General features: G+C 41.8%; 1 protein-coding gene and 1 non-coding gene across 3 annotated transcripts in view; both read right to left on the bottom strand.

Annotated features, from left to right (window-relative positions):
- Window positions 1-873: 873 nt before the first annotated feature.
- The window catches only part of EP300 (E1A binding protein p300), an 88377-nt gene continuing 67352 nt past the window's right edge, over window positions 874-21898 (bottom strand). For both annotated transcript variants that reach the window (XM_066358509.1, XM_066358508.1), the window contains 12 exons: window positions 20712-20792; window positions 17999-18055; window positions 17397-17474; window positions 14312-14379; window positions 12891-13041; window positions 12624-12770; window positions 11842-11955; window positions 10371-10536; window positions 9121-9285; window positions 7876-8037; window positions 4358-4639; window positions 874-4121 (listed from right to left, as the gene is read on the bottom strand). In XM_066358509.1, coding sequence (XP_066214606.1) covers window positions 1929-4121; window positions 4358-4639; window positions 7876-8037; window positions 9121-9285; window positions 10371-10536; window positions 11842-11955; window positions 12624-12770; window positions 12891-13041; window positions 14312-14379; window positions 17397-17474; window positions 17999-18055; window positions 20712-20792 — 3664 coding nt within the window. In that variant the 3' untranslated portion in view covers window positions 874-1928. The remainder of the gene's footprint in view (window positions 4122-4357; window positions 4640-7875; window positions 8038-9120; window positions 9286-10370; window positions 10537-11841; window positions 11956-12623; window positions 12771-12890; window positions 13042-14311; window positions 14380-17396; window positions 17475-17998; window positions 18056-20711; window positions 20793-21898) is intronic.
- LOC136390329 (U6 spliceosomal RNA) lies at window positions 13208-13310 on the bottom strand. The gene has a single exon (XR_010748734.1). It is a non-coding gene; the product is annotated as a U6 spliceosomal RNA (small nuclear RNA).

Below are 21898 nucleotides of genomic sequence, written 5' to 3'. Positions count from 1 at the left end.
CCTCTCAACACCTGGTAGCGTACTTGACTGTTGTGAATTTTTTGTGACGAAGACAGAGGGACAAATAGGGACAGACAGGAAGGGAGAGATAAGCATGAATTCTTTGTTGTTCTCATGTGCATTGATGAGGGGGGGCAGGGCTGAAGCCGAGTGAATGACCCCTGGCTCAAGTCAGCAACCCTGGGCTTCAATCCGACCATGGGGGGTCATGGGGTCATGTCTATGATCCCATGCTCAAGTGGGATGAGCCTGCACTAAGCCGGTGACCTTGGGGTTTTGAACTTGGGTTCGTGTCCCAGTCCGACACTCTATCCACTGCGCCACTGCCTGGTTAGGCTAGACTCAGTTTTGATTCATCTCTCTTAGCTTTCCAGGTCTTATTTCCACACATTTTCCTTTCCTACTACCTCCCCTTACCAACGTTGACAGCAAAAACAAAGTGTGACAGAATAGGGATGTATTGTGGTGTTAACTTTGTACTGCTTTCTCAAGATACCACTTAACATAGGAGATCATTTTCATCCTGTAAGATAAGGTTGACCATGGAAGGAGGACCATGGAAGATAAGGGGACCATGGAAGAAGGCCCCATATCAAGATATTAAAGGTTAATTAGTAGCAATTCAAATTGATAAAATTGACTTTTGGCTGGTACTTGCAGTGTTTTTCTTGAACACTACAAATTTACTGAAGTCCACTTTAATATATAGGGAAGCTGTAAGGGAATGCTTTTGCTTTTTTCCTCTGAACCCTATACATCAGGGATTTAAACTGACGCTAAGACAAGGATGTGACGGCAAGAAGTGAAACAAAGTTATCTGTCTCACACAGTTTATTTAACAATAGGTAATAAGAAATCAAATTTAACAGTCTATACAGTGATCCAAAGTTCATATTTATAAGTAATCAATTTTAATTGCATGATTTACAACAGTTGAGGGTTTTTGCTTTCTATTTTCAAGTTTTACAGAAAGTGTGTGTGTGTGTTGGGGGGCAGGGTAAGGAGGAAGAAAGCAAGCAAAGAAGAAACCCCAGGGACATTTTGCATGTTAAAATCATCCCGCTGGAATCGTTTCTTACCCTCTTTTTAATTTTTTCTGTTAGATGTAAAAATAACGAAAAAAATTCTTCCAAGAAACAGAACCACAGTATATAATACATCAATTTGGCAGCTGCCCCTGTATATTTTGAAAAAAGTCATTTTTCTTTCTACATGTACAAATTATTTTAATACTTGAAGTTTTTACGCTCAGACTTATGGAATAGAAAATTTTCTGGAGCACAAAAGTTGACTTGGAGGGAGGAGAAAAGGGAAAATTTTTTTTTTTACATTTTTAAAAGAATGAACATTTTTGCACCCAGAGAAAAAAATTGGTATTTTAATATATACATATACATATATATATAGTGTATATATATATATATACACTATATATATATAGTAATTTTAAAGTAACATTAACCCCTTTTGTCCTCTGGTTTTAGAAATGTTCTTTTTTAAGTCTTCCCTAAAGTGAGGAAAATAGGGAAAAATGTCAACCATCTGCACCAGTAAATAATAACTATTAATATTACATATTTTCATTAATTTAAAAAAAATAATAAAACCTATTGGAGGTGCAAGGCAGGAGCATGTGGTGGCTTCCCAGACCTCAGCCCCCTCCCAGTGCACACGTGAACCACACACACAAGGGGAAAACAGGCCGGTGGTAACCAGCCATAACAAAAATATATTCTTTGTATTCTATCATCCCTCAGGTTCATCTTGCATGTTTGCTTTAAACCACAAACAGCTACTGCACAGTTCTTACATGTTCCAAGGAAAATTGTCTTTTAGGCTAAGAAAGATTCAAAAAAATTGTTTTCAGTACAAAACAGTCTTGTTAAGAGAAAATAATTTTTTTGCTCCCAAAATACTACAAGGTGTCTCTAGTGTATGTCTAGTGTACTCTGTGAGAGGTTTGCATTCAAGTCTGAGTTATCGGTGCTGAGTCCCAGGTCCGTGGCGCTTGCACCATGGAGGTTTGCCATGCCTGGATTGCTAGTGAGCTGAGAAAGCATCGAATTCTGGTCCGGGCTGGCAAAATGCCCTTGCTCCATGGGGTTGGCCTGGGCAGCTACCAGTCCTGGATGTGGAGAACTGGTCTGTGGGGAAACGTGGTGAGGAGAAGGCTGAGGTTGCATCCTTGGGGAAGGGCTGGAGTGGGGGGGCTGAGACTGTGGCCGTGGAGAAGGGACAGGCTGGGGAGAACGCACTTGATTGGAGAGAGAAGAAGGGATCTGCTGGCCTTGTAGGTGTGGAGACTGAGCCTGATTTGGGAGCATATGCTGTTGGGGGCTCATGGGGTTGGGCTGAGCAGGGGACCCCATCTGTTGCTGAAGGAGTCGTTGCTGATAGGCCTGCAGACTGGCTCCTGCTTCTGCTCCCAAGGCCTGGGGTACCTGGCCTATCTGTCCCATGTTCCCTTGTTGCATCTGTTGCATATGATGCTGCATCCGTTGCTGCTGCTGCTGCTGCTGCGGGGGGTAGCCAACGCCTTGGGGTTGCTGAAACTGGTTGTGGTTGGCCATCCCTGGGCCAATTCCTGGCCCTGCTCCCTGTTGCTGCATCATCTGCTGTCGTCTCAAGATGTCTCGGTACTGTGAAGGCATGGTGTTGTGATTCATGTTCATCTGCTGAGCCTGGGGGCTCATCCCTCCCATGGGTGGTTGTAGTTGCTGCTGTGGCTGCTGCTGTGGCAGGCCAGCCCTCTGGACGCCCGCCTGCATGGGATTCATGTTCTGCATGGCTGGATTGGAGTGGACACTCTGCTGACCAGGCATGGCAGAGGGCTGCAGCCCTGGCTGGCCCTGGGGCATGCCAGGCTGCCCAGGGAGGGATTGTGGATTAGAGTTGGCATATTTGGCAGCCCGCTGCTTGATGAATGCAGCCAACAGCTGGGGGTTGGCATGAAGGATACTAAGCACCTGTTGCTGCTGTAGGGGAGAGCTGGGAGACCTGAGAGTCCGCAAAAGGTTTTGTAAGGCTTGTTGAGACACAGTGCCTGGCTTGAGAGGGCTCACACCGACCTGGCCCAATCCTGGTTGGGGAGCCATGTTCAAGGGCTGACCATGTTGGGCCACTGACATCATGGCTGGCCTTGGCATCCCGGACTGTAGTTGCTGGGGCTGAGGCAATCCTCCTTGGGCCCATGGTGGCTGTTGCTGCATCCCTGTGGGCCCCATCCCTGGCTCCAAATGCCCACTGGGACCTCTGGCCATGGGAGTTGGGTTCATTCCCATGGGAGCCATTGGGGTCATTTGGGGCATCTGGTGCTGGATTGGCCTTTGAAAAATTTGCACGTGGGCCATCTGGCGCTGCGTCTCAGCTGCCCTCTGAATCTGCATTGCCATTTCTACTGCTGCAGGTGGGGGTCCTGGAAGGGGGGGTGGCTGAGCAGTCTGAGGGGGTGTTGGAGGAGTCACCTGGCCTGGTGCTTTACCCTGGGATACAGGGCCAGCAGCTTGAGTCCTGGGCAAGTAGGGTGGCATGCTGTTGGGAGGCGTGGGCTGGGGCTGAGAAGGGGGCTGGGGCTGGGGTGTCTGTGGGGTGGTGGGCTGTTGGCTGGTCGGTGTGGTTGGAGTGGCAGGAGTTGGGGAGGGCAGGCCCTGTTGCTGCCCCACCACACCAGTTCGCTGCATGCTGGCCATCCTCCTGCGGAGCATCTGGGCCTGCTGTAGCCGGTGCTGCAGCTGCTGCTGCCGAAGCTTTTGCTTGATGTTTAGGCAGAACGGCACAGGGCATTTGTTCTCCTGGCAGTGCTTGGCATGGTAGCAGCAGAGGGCGATGAGCTGCTTGCAGATGGGGCAGCCTCCATTAGTTTTCCGTTTACAACCCTTCGTGTGCTGCACAACCCGTTTCATCTTCTGGCAGGAGGGCAGGGAACAATTGGCATTTCGGCACTGGCAGGCATGGACCAGAGACTGGATGCAGCGCTGGATGCTCAGGCGACGGGAGTCTCCTGGGCTCTGGGTGGCCGCAGCCTGCTGGTTGTTGCTCTCGTCATCTAAGCCGAGACCTAGTTTCTCCATTTTGTGGTCATGGTTTTTAGTGTTATAGCAGGTGATACACAAATCATAATCCTGCGGGGAAAGAACACAGGTGCAGGTCAACTCTCCAAGACTGAAGTTATTCAAAAGCATTTTTACATATTCTGCTTAAAGCTCAAAAGCCCCGTTAGTTCTACCACTCAAATATGAGGCCAGGCCCTGTCTCTTCCTCCTAGTATATACCACCAGCACTCGAACCCAGAAAGCTTCTCAGGTGCTCCAAACTCTAGGCCTGGCCTGCCCTGCCCTGCCCCCACCCTGGGCCCTACCTCGCAGACGGTGCAGTGCCAACGAGTCTCCACATGGTGCTTGCACTCGTTGCAGGTGTAGACAAAGCGGTCTTGGCTCTGGGTGTGCAGCTCAACCAGCATGCACATGGTGGACCACTGGGCTCTTCGGAGGGATGAGAACTCCAGGTGCTTGTCCCTTGCAAGGGTGAGAAATGCATCCCGCCCGTCCATCAGATCACAGGGGATGAGGGGGTCAGGATCAACGATGGGAGGCAGGGAGTTGGCGGCAGGGCCAGCAATGAGACGGATGACAAAGAAGACCTGCAAAACAGACAATCTCATTCTGACTCTGGATCTGGAGCACCACCTGGTGCTGGGTCAGGAACAGCACTCAGTGAGTCACACTGGCCATTTGTGACGTTGATGAACACTGAGTTAGTGACAGCCCTTGCTCCTGTTTCATGTCTCTCGTCCCTTCTCTGAGACCATCTACAACGAACCTAAAATCCACATTTGTTCCTGTCTACCTCATTTAATAATTCCTTCAAAATAAGAATAGAACAGGTCAGGTACAGCAAATGTATAGTAGACTCTGCATCAGAGATACCTAGTTTACGATGCAATCCATGGTTTAATCTGAAGCTAATCACAAGGGGAAAATAAGCAGATATTTCCAAACGGAGGGAAAATTCTACAAAACATACTGTGATCTTCAATGAAATGTCCATGTCATGAAAGAAAATAAGACTGGGAACTAAGGCATGCACGGCAATTTCACACGACACACACTCCTTGACTGGAGCACATAAGGACAAGACATTTGATGGGAACATAGGGGTAAGTTTCCTGAGATGAGAAGCATCAATCATCAGTTTTTCGTTGTGATACCTTAGTTGTTCATTGACTGCTTTCTCGTATGTGCCTTGACTGTGGGCCTTCAGCAGACCGAGTGACCCCTTGCTCGAGCCAGTGACCTTGGGTCCAAGCTGGTGAGCTTTGCTCAATCCAGATGAGCCTGCGCTCAAGCTGGTAACCTTGAAGGGTCTCGAACCTGGGTCTTCCGCATCCCAGTCCGACGCTTTATCCACTGTGCCACCGCCTGGTCAGGCTCCTGGAAACTTACTTAATTTGGTTATAATTCCATGCTTAAACTCAAGCTTTGAGTTCTTTCTCCACATGATAGCCACTTCCTATAAGAACTTGATTATGATGTCTGAACAAAAGTTAAAATGAAATTTAAAAATCTGACACGAGCTTGACCAGGTAGGTGGTGGCGCAGTGTATGGTGTTGCCCTGGGATACAGAGGACCCAGGTTTGAAACCCCGAGGTTGCTGGCTTCAGCGTAGGCTCATCCAGCTTGAGTGTGGGATCATACACATAACGCCATGGTCTCTATCTTGGGCCCAAAGGTCACTGGCTTGGCCAGAGCCCCCCAATCAAAGCACTTATGAGAAAGTAATCAATGAACTAAAGTGCCACAATGAAGAACTGATGCTTCTAAACTCTCTCCTTTCCTGCCTGTATGTCCCTCTATCTCACTAAAAACAAAAACACCTGACAGGCCTGACCTGTGGTAGTGCAGTAGATAAAGCATTGACCTGGAAATGCTGAGGTTGCCGGTTTGAAACCCTGGGCTTGCCTGGTCAAGGCACATATGGGAGTTGATGCTTCCAGCCCCCCCCCCCCCCTTCTCTCTCTCTATCTCTCCCTCTCCTCTCTAAAATGAAAAAAAACCCACAAAAACAAAAAAAACACACCTGACATAAATTGTCCTTTAAGACTTCTCATCTCAACAATGACACTGAAAAGAAAAAGAGCCCTATCACACCCTACAACAACAAGTTCATCCATCGCTTTCTCATATATGCCTTGATTGGGGGGGGGAGGGGTTTGCTGCCACAGCAGAGTGAGTGACTCCTTGCTTAAACCAGTGACCTCGAGCTCAAGCTAGTGACCTTGGGGTTTCGAACCTGGGTCCTCTGGTCCTCTGCTCTATCCACTGCATCACAGCCAGGTCAGGTAGTAAATAATTTAAATAATAAAATAATTCAAAGTTTTAACTTCTCTGAAAAGAGGTTACAAGAATATTTCAATTTTCTCCATTTCCCAATTCACTTTCAGAAAGGCCAATCAATAGTCAACACTTTTGTTGTTGTTGTTTTGTTTTGCCAAAGTTCCATTACAAACAAATGAATGGGTAATAGTTCTTTTTTTTTTTTTTTGTATTTTTCTGAAGCTGCAAATGGGGAGAGACAGTCAGACAGACTCCCACATGCGCCCGACCGGGATCCACCCGGCATGCCCACCAGGGGCGATGCTCTGCCCCTCCCGGGCGTCGCTCTGCTGCGACCAGAGCCACTCTAGCGCCTGGGGCAGAGGCCAAGGAGCCATCCCCAGCGCCTGGGCCATCTTTGCTCCAATGGAGCCTTGGCTGCGGGAGGGGAAGAGAGAGACAGAGAGGAAGGAGGGAGTGGGGGTGGAGAAGCAAATGGGCGCTTCTCCTATGTGCCCTGGCCGGGAATCGAACCCGGGTCCCCCGCACGCCAGGCCTATGCTCTACCGCTGAGCCAACCGGCCAGGGCCTGGGTAATAGTTCTAAGAAATTTGGTTTAAAAAATTTTTTTAATATATATTTTTTATTGATTGATTATTTGAGAAGAAGAGAAAGGAGAGAGAGACAGATACAGATATTTCTGTAGGTCCCTAACTGGGGATTGAACGTACAATCCAGACAATGCTCTAACCAACTGAGCTATCCTCCTGGGGCTAAGGAACTTGGTTTAAAACAAAACCACAATAACATCCAATAAGCCAATCTCCTGAACAGTGAGTGGACAGAGGTCCACCCCACCCACAAAGTAAGCTATGCTTATACTTCCAAATTCCATAGTCAAGTGCTTCATGATTGGGATATGTTCTAAGGAATGCACCACTGGCAATTTCATTGTGGGAAAGTCATGGTGTACTTACACAACCCCAGATGGACTATAACCTACTACTGTTACTGTTATGTGCTATACTTTATACTACTGGCAGCCCTGTAGGTTTGTTTACACCAGTATCACCACAAACATGAGCAATGCACTGAGCTATGACACTGTAATGACTGTGACATTGCTAAGTTATGTGCTATACTTTTATATTACTGGCAGCCCTGTAGGTTTGTTTACACCAGCATCACCACAAACACGAGCAATGCACTGAGCTACGACACTGTAATGACTGTGACATTGCTAAGTGACAGGAATTTTTCAGCTTCATTATGGGACCACTATTGTAAAAGCAGCCCATCACTGGCCAAAACATCACTAGGTGGCACACGAAAGTGTAAGACACAATCCAACCATCTAGATTTATAAAGCTGCAAATCAAACCTTTATCATTTCCTTCCTGTTCTTACCACCCTTCTATCCATCTCTCTTGTTTTTTCTTATTCAAGTGATTTCTTCCTTCTGAATTTCCAATCCAGCACTCATGCTATGAATGCCAACCATGGTGAGCAGTGTTTAAGAAGTCCTGTCCAGCCTTCCTCCCATCAGCGATGGCCCCATCTCACCTCCTTATGTTTCTCCATGGTGGCATACAGTTTCTGTGAGAGGTCATTAGATACATTGGGCATGCCTGGCTTTTTCTTGTTGCCCCTACTCAGGCTGCTCTTGTTTTTGCTGGTTTTCTTATTATTCTTCTTTTTAGCATTTTTGCTGTCTCCTTTTGTTACCTGTAGGACAGCACAAAGGAAACAAGAAAATGTTAACACTTTGTTAGGATGTGATATGAGTAATAAGAATGGTAAAAAGACGCCTTTGACTCTAGAGCTCACATTATGCCTCCCACCAGCTGCTCTTTACTCACCCTCTTTGTTTTTAAGCTATTATTTACTATAAACATTAGTTTTCTCCCAATGAAGAATCCGCACTAAAACCCTTTATAAGACAATGGCAGCCTTAGCTTTTTGACCAGAAGAGCTGCACAGTTTAGAGGGCCCTCAGATCGATCAGCCCTATTCCAGAATCGAGGACAGGGAATGAGGAGTGGCTGGCAGTGCAGGGCACTGCAAAGCAGTGTGGGGTACACGAAGTGGTGAACCAAGGACTTGGATTCATTTTCTTCCACTCACATTCTATATTGCTCACAAAACTTAGGGGAAATTTCAAAATGAATATGAAGTAGTAAAATATCCCCTAATTTTTGTGAGCAGTGTAGAATTTTATGGGTCTACTCAAACACTCTAGAAAAACATTCAATGATTTTAAACAACAAAGCTGTAGAGTTCTTTAACAGACTAAGGGTGATTTTAGATGGTCAGATTAAATGAGGAAACTGTAGACATGCTATGGGAATAGAGACCAGGAAGTTCCTTACATGATCCTCCTAAAAGAACAGGCTCTGTACACAGGGGACTGGCCTGTTATTGTTTTGGTATGGCTTAAAAATGTTTTGTTAAAAAAAGATGGTGCCAGATGATATGTGGCTTATAAGGCCCAAAATATCTGAAATCTGGATCTTTATAGAAACTAAAGTTTGCCTGCTCTAGGTAATTTTCTATCAGCTATTCAGATTTTTTGTTTCCACAATCAGTTTCCATATTGGAAATCCAAGACTCCATTTACAAAGGGGGTGTGATACTGAAAAGGTTTAAAACCACACCAATAGGACCTCAAGAACTCAGCCAGGATTTCCTGCCCATTTTAAAGAGCTCTTTCACACCTGAGAGCTTTCAGGCCAAGTTGAAAGTTTAAGCTCACTCCTAGATTACAGATGGGAACCGAGGTAGAAGCTGGAAAGGAAAAGAAGGGCTTACATCTGTGCTTTCATTGCTGGTGTTTTCCTCTCGCTTCCTCTCCTCTTCCTCCTGCTCCAGTTCCTTAATGCTCTCTTCCAGAACATTGGGCCAGAAATCACCTTCAAAGTAGGGCAATTCCTTTGCACTTGTTAATCGATCTTCAGTAGCTTGTTTAAAAATATCCTGTATTGAAAATATCCAGGTACAAATAGAAATTTCTATTTAAATAAATTTGAATTATATAGAAGAAGTCACAGCTAATGAACATATGAAACAAACACCAAGGATTAAAAAGGTGGCAAAGATTTTGTATCTAAGAACCAAGGCAGGGAAGACATTTAGTGTCATAAACAGTAAAAATGCCATCTTAAGTCTGTATTTCTGGTTTTCTCTTTCCTCTACCCATGAAGGCAGGGAGACTATCTTATCTGCCTTTATACAACCAGGTGGTAAATTATCCTACCAGGACCAATGGCAGAAGCAGAGGCATCAGCATTCACACGTGTCCTTTACTCACTCTTGATGACAAAGGCAGCGTATGGTGTAATGGGAGGCAAGCCTGCCTTGCACCTATCCTGGGAGCTCAGCAACTCTCACTGAGAAGTATGTTCAGCACAACTCATACTATAAGTACTGGAAACTATGGCTACAGAGCAATCTGCTGTACTGCTGGGCAAACACACAGCTGATGATTTCCTCCCCAAGTGGCAGAAAACAGGTAAGAAACTCAGTAGTTCAAGTTCTTATTATGAGAGACTCTATAATCAGGAACAGCTATTCAGAATATATTTTTTGCCCTGGCCAGTTAGTTCAGTCAGAGCATCAGTCTGAAACACCAAGGTTGTGGGTCTGATCCCCAGTCAGAACACAGACAGGAAGTGACCAGTGAATGCACAAGTGAACAACAAATGAATGTTTCCCACCCAGTCTGTTTCTCTAAAATGAATTTAAAAAATTTAAAAATACATTTTAATTAGTCACACCTTTAAAACAAATTTGTTGATCTAAGACTCTTTGAAAACGTATTTTTGACAAAAATCTCACTATATAAAAGAGAATGTTAAACACTGATATATTGAACTAAATTTAGCAAGTTTTAAACACTGTACCAGATACACTTCATCCTAATAATTTAGGCAAAATAACACTTTATGAAATTAGAGTAATTTTATAAATGACATGGAAGAACAGAAGCTTTTCAGTGGCAGAATAAAGACCAGCAGGATTAGTAAATTTCTACTTCTCTCAGTCCCCCCAGTTCTCCTGACCTTGTAGTCATGGACAATTCGCTCGGACACGGACTTGTCAAGCATCTTTTTGTACCACTCCTGCAGTCGCTTGGGCTTGGGGATCTTCTGGTCAGGAGGATGGCAATGGAAGATATAGTCGTCTCCCTCACTTGGAGGACATGCCCAAATATGCCCTGTTGTATAACTATCAACACAAAGAGAAGTACCATTCAAGAGAAATGACAATCCATTCTGGGAAGACAGCCACTTTAGATTACAAGGAAGTCAGTAGAGAAAGCAATGATCTCGTCCCAAAATAACATGAAGTGTACAATCCAGCATTAGATCAAAATTATTAGGCTATGTATGGCCTGACCTATGGTGGTGCAGTGGATAAGGTGTCAACCTGGAATTGGAATGCTGAGGTCGCCGGTTCAAAACCCTAGCCTACCTAGTCAAGGCACATGTGGGAGTTGATGCTTCCTGCTCCCCCTGCCATCTCTTCTTTAAAAATGAATAAATAAAATTGGAAAAAAAAGGCCCTGGCCGGTTGGCTCAGCGGTAGAGCGTCGGCTTGGCGTGTGGGGGACCCGGGTTCAATTCCCGGCCAGGGCACATAGGAGAAGCACCCATTTGCTTCCCACCCCCCCCCTTCCTCTCTGTCTCTCTCTTCCCCTCCCGCAGCCAAGGCTCCATTGGAGCAAAGATGGCCCGGGCGCTGGGGATGGCTCCTTGGCCTCTGCCCCAGGTGCTAGAGTGGCTCTGGTTGCGGCAGAGCATCGCCCCCTGGTGGGCGGGCCGGGTGGATCCAGGTCGGGAGCATGCGAGAATCTGTCTGTCTCTCCCCGTTTCCAGCTTCAGAAAAATACAAAAAAAAAGAAAAAAAAGAAAAAAAAATTGTTAGGCCAGAACTAGGCATAACCCACAGCACTAACAATGGATCTCACATTGCTCAGTTCTTCTTCTCCTCTGATTCCTGGAGACTAATCATTCTTGGAAGATCCAAAAATCTCAAACTTGCATTCAATGACCAAATAAAAGCTACTGTACAAAGGAAAATAGACTCATTCCAATAAGAAAGCTGTTGTAAACTATTAAGAAGAGTACCCTGCAATGTGAGGTGGTAAGTAGTCTCAAGCACTTATGTACCTCGGAGAAGGTAAGGAACCAGTCCGACAAATTTTTATTATCTCCACACCTTTGTTTTTGGTTTTGATACCAAGATGTACAAAGTTCAAATGCAAATGTTGATCAAAGTTCTGGCCCTAAATGAGTAAAAATCAACCCTGAAATCAAACTGTATATAACAGCTTAACTGAACAAAATAAAACGAATCTTAGATGGGTGTAACATCAAAGGATTTCCAAAAAAATTGAGGTTCTAGTTCTTCTAGATGAGAAAAAAGGCAGATCATATATTTGTAAATTTTAATGTATGTCTTCTCACAATGTCATAGTGAAATTAGTGTAAGCCAATGGTTTTTTAAAGTACTTGTTATCAATATGCTTACCCTAACTTCTTAACATATTCTAAATATCCAATTAGGATTTCATAATAGACTGCAGTCCTCAAGCATTTCGGGCGGAAGAAATGAACACTGTCGAGGTATGAGATGTAGACTCTCCTGTACCAAACAGGGAGAAAGAAACCAAGTCAAGTCATGAGTTCTCTTCAATGTAGCTAGAAATAAATTCTCTTTTATGCTTTTTGCTTACCTTGTCATTTATAATACTTATCACACAGTAGTCTAGTTAGTTAAATGACTAGATTGTGAACCTTTATAATACTTATCACACAGTATTCTAGTTAGTTAAATGACTAGATTGGGAAGTTTAGTGAGCCTATGGCTCTATTATTGTTCAGCACCCAGAATTGCCTGAAACATAGTGTATCAGTTAATATTTATGGATCCAAATGTATTCTGGTGGAAGCATTTATATTCTGGTCTTTACACTATTTTGGAAACAAGAAATTCTAAACTATATTCTACCTTGTATAACATTTATTCATATACGTCTCAGCAAGGTACTTAACACAATCTAGATTTAAGCCTATTTTCTGAAAAGCAATGAGTTTGTTTCCCTTAAAGGTTATTATTCATAACCCTTATTTTATTATTATGACCACAGAAAAACAGTATTAAGCAGTACTTTGTTTTTGGTTTTACTTCAATATTATACTTGAGAATTTGCATTTCCAAACCAAGTACCTCACTTTCTTGCTTATTTTGCTCTTTCATCTAACTGCAAACTCCTCCCATGCACATCAGAAGGCAGCCCTGGTAAACCCTACCTCTGGTTGGGTGGAGGGCAGTCTGAGCCATACTCCTGAACATGCATGCCAAAGAAGCACAAGTCAACACCATCAATCTCTTCAAAGGCAAAGAGGGCTTTGGTTCGATAGGGAAAGGATTCTGCCATCTCTCCACTATCCACAAACCTACACAATTCAGATGGGAGGGAAAAACCACAGCATCTCATTCAGATTGGAATCATCAACATTAGTAATTGTGTATGAACAACTGTGGATCCACAAGATAACAGGAAAACTCTTACGTACCTCGCTTTCATGCCTGGTTTGACTTCCACAGTTTTGTCAGAAGCATGAACGACACGAACAGTGACTTCTCCTGACTCAGGGTGATTCTGTCGCCTCAGAAAGTCGTTCACACGATTCTCCAGAAAGGTGCCAAGCCTGGTAGATGGCAACCCTAGGAATGTAGAAGTTAAAGTTCAGTAGTAATCAAGGTGTAAATTTATTACTGTCAGTCTTAAGGTTCAACATCAAATCTCATTTCTGCTTTTTAAATACAAATAGGATAACTTGCTGGATTTTGCTAAAAGCAAGCAATGTAATCAGCACTTAAACAGCTCCCTCACCCCAAGGAAGACTTCATGCATTTGTGTATCATCGTTGCACAGGACCCATGCTGGTCTTCTCTATGTCATTCCAATTTTAGTATATGTACAGTTAAAGCAAGCATGGTAGTCAATACATTTTAAATGTTATTTTCTCCAACTTTTTTTTTAAAAATCTTATTTATTGATTTTAGAGAGAGGCAGGAGGAGAGAGAGAGAGACAGGAGCACTAGTCTATTTCTATATGTGCCCTGACCGCGAATCTAACCAACAACTTCTGTGCTTTGGAGTGATGCTCTTACCAGCCGAACTACCAGCCAGGGCTCTCCAACTTTTTATTTTGAAAATTTTCTAATTTCAGAAGTTAAAAAAATAGAACATGCACTTTGCCCTGACTACAAAATAATATTTTAAAAGTTTGGGTATCATGAGAAACCTTGCAGGAATAAACACAACATGTAAGTCAGCAAAGAACTACAAATGCACTTATGCCAAATACTCTAAGATAAATTAATACTAATTATATAATATTAATAAAATTTTTGACTTGCCACTCCTCCCCCAACCGTCAATTGAAAAGATAACACATGCCCTGGCTGGATAGCTTGCTTGGTTAGAGCATTGTCCCAAAACAGAAGTTGCTGGTTTGATCCTTAGGACACATACAAGAATAGATCAGTGTTCCTCTCTTTCTCCCTCTTCCTCTCTTAATCAATAAACATTAAAGACAAAGAGAGATAACATACGTCTGAAAGCAGCTCCCACTAATAGTACAAACAAAATCGAGGTAATCACTCATGAGATGGCAATTCTGGACAAGTACAAATATTTCCACACTTGGTTTCTATTAAGAAATGCCCCCAAATATGGAGAAATGCAGGAACAAGAAAAACAGATTCTGCATTTTACAAATCCTGATCTTTAAAAATGTTTTTCTTAGAAAGTCTAACAAAATTTCAAACTAAAAAGTACACTGTAATTTGATTCCAAGTATATTACAGAATAGTGTAGTTTTGTTATATATTTATAAGGTTGAAACAAAGCAATTCATTTTAGAGAGCTTATTCTTAGCAATGCTTTAGTGAAATTTTACAAAGATGTGCCTGTAATAATGAGACTTACTTTTAGCAGAAAACTTATTTTCTTTCCTAGTTCGTGCAGTTTTCTTTAAACAGCCATCACAGATAAACCTAAAATGTAAACCAAGACTTCGCTAACAAAACTTAGATATACATTTAAAGTAATAAATACTACACAATCTATCTTATGTATGTATAAAGTTCAAATTCAAAAGATGGCCTGAGAGAAATATTTCTAAATATATAACGAAGAGTTAATACAGCCTGACAAGGCGGTGGCACAGTGGACAGTGTCGACACGGCATGATGAGGATCCAGGTTTGAAACTCTGAGGTCACTGGCTTGAGCTTGGGCTCACTGGCCTGATCGTGGGATCTCAGACATGACCCCATGTCGCTGGCTTGAGCAAGAAGTCACTGGCTCAGTTGAAGTCCCCCAAGTCAAGTCACATATGAGAAAGCAATCAATGAACAACTTAAGTAACACAACGTGTTGATGTTTCTCATCTCTCTCCTTTCCTATCTGTCCCCCTCTACTAAAAAAAGAGTTAATACAAACAATGTAAGAGCTTATTGAACCTGACCAGGAGGTGGCGCAGTGGATAGAGCATCGAACTGGGAAGCAGAGGATTCAGGATCGAAACCCCAAGGTCACTGGCTTGAGTGCGGGCTCATCTGGTTTGAGGGAGGCTCACCAGCTTGAGCCCAAGTTTGCTGGCTCGACTAAGGGGTCACTAGCTCTGCTGGAGCCCTCCGGTCAAGGCACATATGAGAAAGCAATCAATGAGCAACTAAGGTGCTGCAATGAAGAATTGATGCTTCCCATCTCTCTCCCTTCCTGTCTGTCTGTCCCTCTCTCTGTCACAAAAAAAAAAAAAAAAAAAAAAAGGAGCTTATTGGTAGCATTTCCAAACGAACGAACGAACGAATGTAATATAAAGGGGAAAAAGCCTAATTCAAATACAAGCAAAAGACGCCTGACCAGGCGGTGGCTCAATGGATAGAGTGTCGGACTGGGATGCAGAGGACCCAGGTTCGAGACCCCGAGGTTGCCAGCTTGAGTGCGGGCTCATCTGGTTTGAGCAAAGCTCACCAGCTTGGACCCAAGGTCGCTGGCTCGAGCAAGGGGTTACTTGGTCTGCTGTGGCCCCCCAGTCAAGGCACATATGAGAGCAATCAATGAATAATTAAGGTGTCGCAACAAAAAACTAATGATTGATGTTTCTCATCTCTTTCTGTTCCTGTCTGTCCCTATCTATCCCTCTCTCTGTCTCTGAAAAAAAAACAAACACCCCAAACAAACAGGCAAAAGACATGAAGAAATGTGAAGGGCATAGAAATTGGCTTACATATGAAAAGAGGGCAAAGGAGTACAGATTAAGACAAGAATTTTGGTTTTTGGCCAGTCATACTGGCAAAAATCTATGTGCTACTGATAGGTTTGTAAATACACTCTGAAGGAGGACCAATAGATTTAATGTGTACATTCTTTTTGTTCCTGCAATTACATAAGAATGTGTGCATAAGTTGAATTTCCTACAAAAATGTGAGAAGTCATTAGCTAGCTGACTGGTCTGAGTCAAGTTGCAATAATCACTCCTAGTCTCTTAATTATTCTTAGGCACTCTGTAATTAAGAAGAGCACTAAAAATTCGTATCTAAAGACAGGCCATAGAAGCATCAACTACTACAATTTTCCTATGTTATTTTCTGGAAATTGGTGAGCTGCCTCTATCCTGTGACCTTCAAACCAGCATCAATAATAATCTAAGAAAAGGGAAGAGATCCCATCCTAACGAGTCACTTGATGCATAGACAACCTCTGCCCCTGCCTTGGAACAGAGCTGCAATCAACCCCATTCTTGGAAGGTGAGAGGTAGTCCATAGCAATAGCAGGTAAGCGTCCCATTCTCTGCTATCAAAGTCACTGATGATGTGCAACATGGGCATATATGTGGAGAATATTCAGAAACAGAACATGGGGTTCAAGGTTCAAGAGCTAGTTAACTGAACTCTGTCTGTATCCAGTCACTTTATGTAATTCTGCCTTTCACTGGACAACAGCTATGTAACTTATTACTACAGCCATTAAAGGATTATTGCCAAAACCCCCAAAAGGTGGTTAAATCAAATCCTAATCGGGGCTACCATTTGATGATAATATTCACAATATGATGTTTTCTCAAAGGGAGAAATCTGTATCTTCTAATTTTTCTACTGCAGTATAAGCAAATATTTAAAACGCAGCAAATCTAATTGCACCTTAACACCTCCCTAGTTTCCAGGTGCTAGAGACATCTTGTTACCTCTATTGACAAAACCTTCAAAAGAATTTACTTTTTTATTTTATTTTATTTATTCATTTTTAGAGAGCAGAGAGACAGAGAGAGAGAAGGGGGGAGGAGCTGGAAGCATCAACTCCCATATGTGCCTTGACCAGGCAAGCCCAGGGTTTCGAACCGGCGACCTCAGCATTTCCAGGTCGACGCTTTATCCACTGCACCATCACAGGTCACTTTTTTTTTTTTTTTAACAGAGACAGAGAGAGTCAGAGAGAGGGATAGATAGGGACAGACAGACAGGAACGAAGAGAGATGAGAAGCATCAATCATTAGTTTTTCATTGTGACACCTTGTTTTTTCATATGTGCCTTGACCAGGGACCTTCAGCAGACCGAGTAACCCCTTGCTCGAGCCAGCGACCTTGGGTCCAAGCTGGTGAGTTTTTGCTCAAATCAGATAAGCCTACGCTCAAGCTGGAGATCTCGGGGTCTAGAACCTGGGTCCTTCTGCATCCCAGTCTGATGCTCTATCCACTGCATCACCACCTGGTCAGGCAAAACAATTTACTTTTGATGTAAAAACAAAAGAAAGCAAAAAAACAAACCAACCACAAAATAATTTAAAATACAAAACAGTGGAATATTTGCATATGGATTAAAACAATGCATGCAAGTAAGAGAAAGATCTGTGTTTTTGGATTCTAGGTTACTTGATAAATCTGGATTTTATTTACCTTTCCCCAGTCCAAAAACCAATTTTTAGAGACATTAACTTTTAAGATATGATATAATCATTGCAAAGACAAAAACTCGCTGAAACTCATGATGAAAAAATACTGATGCCTCACCCAGGTGGCCAGATGATCTCATGATGAAGGACACAGATCTGATGCATCTTTCTCCCACACTCTGAACATTCAACAAACCTGGGAATAAAAAGCCAAAAAATCTAAAGACTTGAGATAATAGTTTTAAAATGTTTTTAATTTTTAAAAAGCTCTTTACAGGTAGAGCAAATTTCAAAAGAGATTAAGTTCAGTTATTAAATGTGACAATTTAAAATGTGACTGTAGAAAGGCAGTAAAAAGTGAAAGATTATTCCGGCTTAAACCTCCAAGTAAGTCTGACACCATTCTAGGAATGCCTAAAATAATGGTACATCTCAGCGCTCTGAAAGGCCTCACCACAAGCAAGGGACTATGAACTTGTCTGAAAATGCAGTGGAAAACAGGGATAGAATACATGGCCCTGAGAAGAGGTAGATGGGTGCTTCACTTGGGCTGATTTAGTGAAGTGTAAACAAATGCTGTGATGTAGATTTCCACATTTCTATCATTTATGTTGTATAGATGTCAGCCCACGAAAACAGAACCATCTCCTTGGCCACCCAAACCAAGAAAATGAAAGGAAGAAGGAAAATCAAAGTGTCTATTCAAGGAAAACTACTTACAGTTCAGGATCCAGTGTGTCATTTTTTCTCTTGGAAAACTGTTCTTTATTTATCGTACTAAGGAGAGAAGGGGGACACAATGAGAAAAAGCAATACAGAAAAATAAGCACTCTGACCTCTGTTCTAACCCAAGGAACAAATCTCATACTGAAAGGGGATTATTTAAATTTTCTGAGAATATATCAAAGATACATCAAACAGGTACATTCTTGGCTCCTACAAAATGCACATTTACATAAAGGAATGCCAGTGTTTTGGAAAGAATTTTAGAGTACAGTAAATCTGTTTCTCTTGTTATAGGAAACGGAGAAACCAGTATGAACTAGAAATATTAGTTCATTCTTTTTCTTTTTAATTCTTGCCTGCTACTCTTCATGTTAGCTAGTTATGCCTTTTAGTAGTTTAATGTTCCTAGACTGAACTATGAAAGATGGTGTGCATAGAGGCAGCTAAACCACTATTTAAAAATAATACTCATTTCTTCAGAAAAGTCAAATACTCATTAATAGAAAATTTCAGTATTAAGAATATATATACTGCTCACAAAAACTAGGGGATATTTCAAAATACACTTTCAAGATCAGCGAATATACAGATACTCCAGTACTTTCAGTCTTTTGTATGGTGAATTTTCACCAATGAAATAAAAGTTGATTTTGCATCTTATTTGCATAACTGAATAACTTTCTTTGACTTGTTTGTTTTTTTAATGTTCTTGTTTAATTAAGAAAAAATCAAATGTTTTCTTTTTTTTTTAGTGACCTTATATTTATTTTATTATTTATATATATTTTAAGGCTTTATAAACCCCACATTCTTTTTTTTAAAAATAATTTTATTTTTTTAATGGGGCAAATGTTTCCTTTTTTATCGCTTCATATTCATTTTGAAATATCCCCTAATTTTTGTGAGCAGTGTATTTCAATTTTAAAGGAAATAAGTCTGTACTTTATAGTATTCATTTAAAAATTTTCACATGGCCTGACTGGGCGGTGGCGCAGTGGATAGAGCGTCGAACTGGGATACGGAAGACCCAGGTTCAAGACCCTGAGCTCGCCAGCTTGAGTGAGGGCTCATCTGGTTTGAGGAAAAGCTCACCAGCTTGAGCCCAAGGTTGCTGGCTTGAGCAAGGGGTTACTCGGTCTGCTGAAGGCCCATGTCAAGGCACATATGAGAAGTCAATCAATGAACAATTAAGGTGTTGCAATGCACAATGAAAAACTAATGATTGATGCTTTCATCTCTCTGTTCCTGTCTGTCTGTCCCTGACTATCCCTCTCTCTGTCTCTATAAAAAAAAAAAAAAAAAAATTTCACATGGCCTCCCATCTATCTGGAAATCTGGGACAGCACACTCAAAGCGTCACAGAAGCTAAAAGTCTTATCATTCTGTATCTGAATAAATTTCAGGAGCCCAACTCTGGGTACGGTGATTATTCTTCACAAAAATGAGGACACTTTCACATTTAAACTGTTTCCTATTAGTCATAGCCTAGAGATGCATCTCTACATGGTCCAAGGCCTTGCTACTCAGACTGTACTCTGAAGACCAGCAGCATAGAGAACCTATTTAGTGACACAGACTCCCAGGTCCACTATATCCCTACATAATCGAAAGAGAAGGTTTCCACATTCTTTCAAGTCAAAGATAGCAGTGTCCTAATGTTTAAAACACGTGGCAAGACACTCAATAGTACCAAGAGTAAGGCTGCCTTCCTTTCTAGCATTAGGGAAATGTAGCTAGAGCTGACTTCCTTGGTTTAGCCAAGGGTCAGAAAATCTCTTCAGGGAGACTCAGTACCTATTCTCCAGATCAATACCTGACTTGACTATACCATACTTCAGTGGTGATTAAAAGTTAAAGTACAACCCAATCTGGACAAATTAACCTGTTTTTTTCAGAAGTTCTATTTTACTAGTAACATAAAAATTCCATACTTTTTACCATGTTCTGAACTGCTTGTTTAGTATAAGCTAAACCAGAAAAGAACCTCTTGAAGAATATTAGAAGTATATGAAAGTTTTTTCTTAAAACAGTCCAAATTTGAAATTCAGAGTCTCAGTGTCTAAATAAATCTCAAGAGATTAGACACATGATGAGACAGGATATATCTGAAAATTTTCCTTGGCATTTACCATAAAAATAAAGGTTTGTAAGATTCCAAATGCCAATGAAGTCTGTAGGTCATTCTAAGAAACTCCTAAAGCTCTAGTGCTCAATGATATTCAAAACTAAAATGATTTCTATATTATTAACCTATATGAGAAGGCTGTAAGGTTTTGTTCAATTCCCCTCAAACTCAGAACAGTTAATAATGTAGTTTCTCTGCATTATAACCTTTCAACTTTTAGGAGAGAAGCTGTTTCACTTATAGAAAAAGCAAATCTGAAATGACCGCCCAGTGTTCATGTATTCTCTTTATCAGCGCTAACAGAACTGATAGAAATGTTCTTTGATGAAAATGTTCTCTACCTGTGCCAACCAATAGGGCAGCCATTAGCCACAGATGTCCACTGAGCACTTAATATGTGCCTAGTGCAAATGAGAAAAATTTAAATTTTATTTACTTTTAGTTTGTATTTGAGTTGACATCTGTGGCTAATGGCTACTGTTATTAGACAGTAACCTAAGATCACTAAGAAGCCTGAGTATAACCACCTAACAACAAACTGAGAAATTAGATGGCATTTTCCAAAATAATGTAGCTACTTACGTTTGAGGCTGGGAAGGGTCATCCCCCAAAGAAACGCTCTCCCCTTGGATTTCATTGAAACACTTCTCACAGAAATGATACCTGTCGGCAAGAAGGCCATACTGGGGTGAACTGTTCCGTTCACACAACACAGCCCAAGCCAAGCAACGAAGCCACCAATCACAGCAGGCCAAGGAGGGGGACGGGAGCAGAGAGCAGGTCATCAACGGCGACAAGGACATTCAATGATGCAGATTTATGGGCCCCACAGTATGGGTTTTGTATTTTTGTTTTTGTTTTTGATTTTTTTTGCAATCAAAGCCAAGTGCAGACAACGACAAGCATGAGGGAGAAAAAAAAACACAAAACAAACGAAGAAATGAGGGATTGCAGGACAACAAAAAACAGAAAAGCAGAGACAACACAAAGCAGAAAGCCAAGGCAAAGCACAGATTAGCATTAAATATCTCAAATGGGATCACAAGTAGCAAATGATTACAGCAAATAAAAGTTTCACTTACACAGACCTACACCCTTTCATTTTAGAATTAATGCTAATTGATGCAAATACTCAGAAGAAGAAATAAAATAAATATACTGGGAGAGAGGAATTGCCACCCTGTCCCCTAAACACAGCAATCATATACTTCTCCTCACTTCTAAAAAAGAAAAAAAAACCCCTGTGGATATAGGAGCAGGGAACAAATTATCCAAAAACAATTATAGACTGGAGAAAAAATTCTCTGATCCCAAGGAAGCCACTTAAAAAAAATAACTTGTTTTTCAATGAAAAGTCTGCATAAGCAGTCAGATACCAATTGTAACCATCAATTGACATAGTTATTAAAAAGGCAAAAGGATGTAATGAGTGCAGGTACCACATCACATGTTTCTTGCTACAAAGATTACAAACACTGTAGATGCTAAAAATCCAAAAGTGGTATGAATGTTAAGACTATAGCATAAGTTTCATGCAAGTTGTTACTTGCTTTTTTGAACATAAGGTACTTAAAATAACTTGAGACCCACCTTTTTCCAGGTTTTACTATGTAAAACATTGGATTCTAATGACTACAAAGCACTGAGAGTGCACCTAACTTTTTGTAAATAAAACAAAAAGTTTAAGTGACTCTTTGAAAGCTAGAAATGCATCTGTAGCACACAAGTTCAGCAAAACCCACTACTATGGGCATGGTTTAATTAACATC

This window comes from Saccopteryx leptura, chromosome 1 (genome assembly GCF_036850995.1).
Source record: "Saccopteryx leptura isolate mSacLep1 chromosome 1, mSacLep1_pri_phased_curated, whole genome shotgun sequence".
Taxonomy (NCBI): Eukaryota; Metazoa; Chordata; class Mammalia; order Chiroptera; family Emballonuridae; genus Saccopteryx; species Saccopteryx leptura.
Note: the sequence above shows the minus strand (reverse complement) of the source record. Positions and strands in the feature narration are given on the sequence as shown.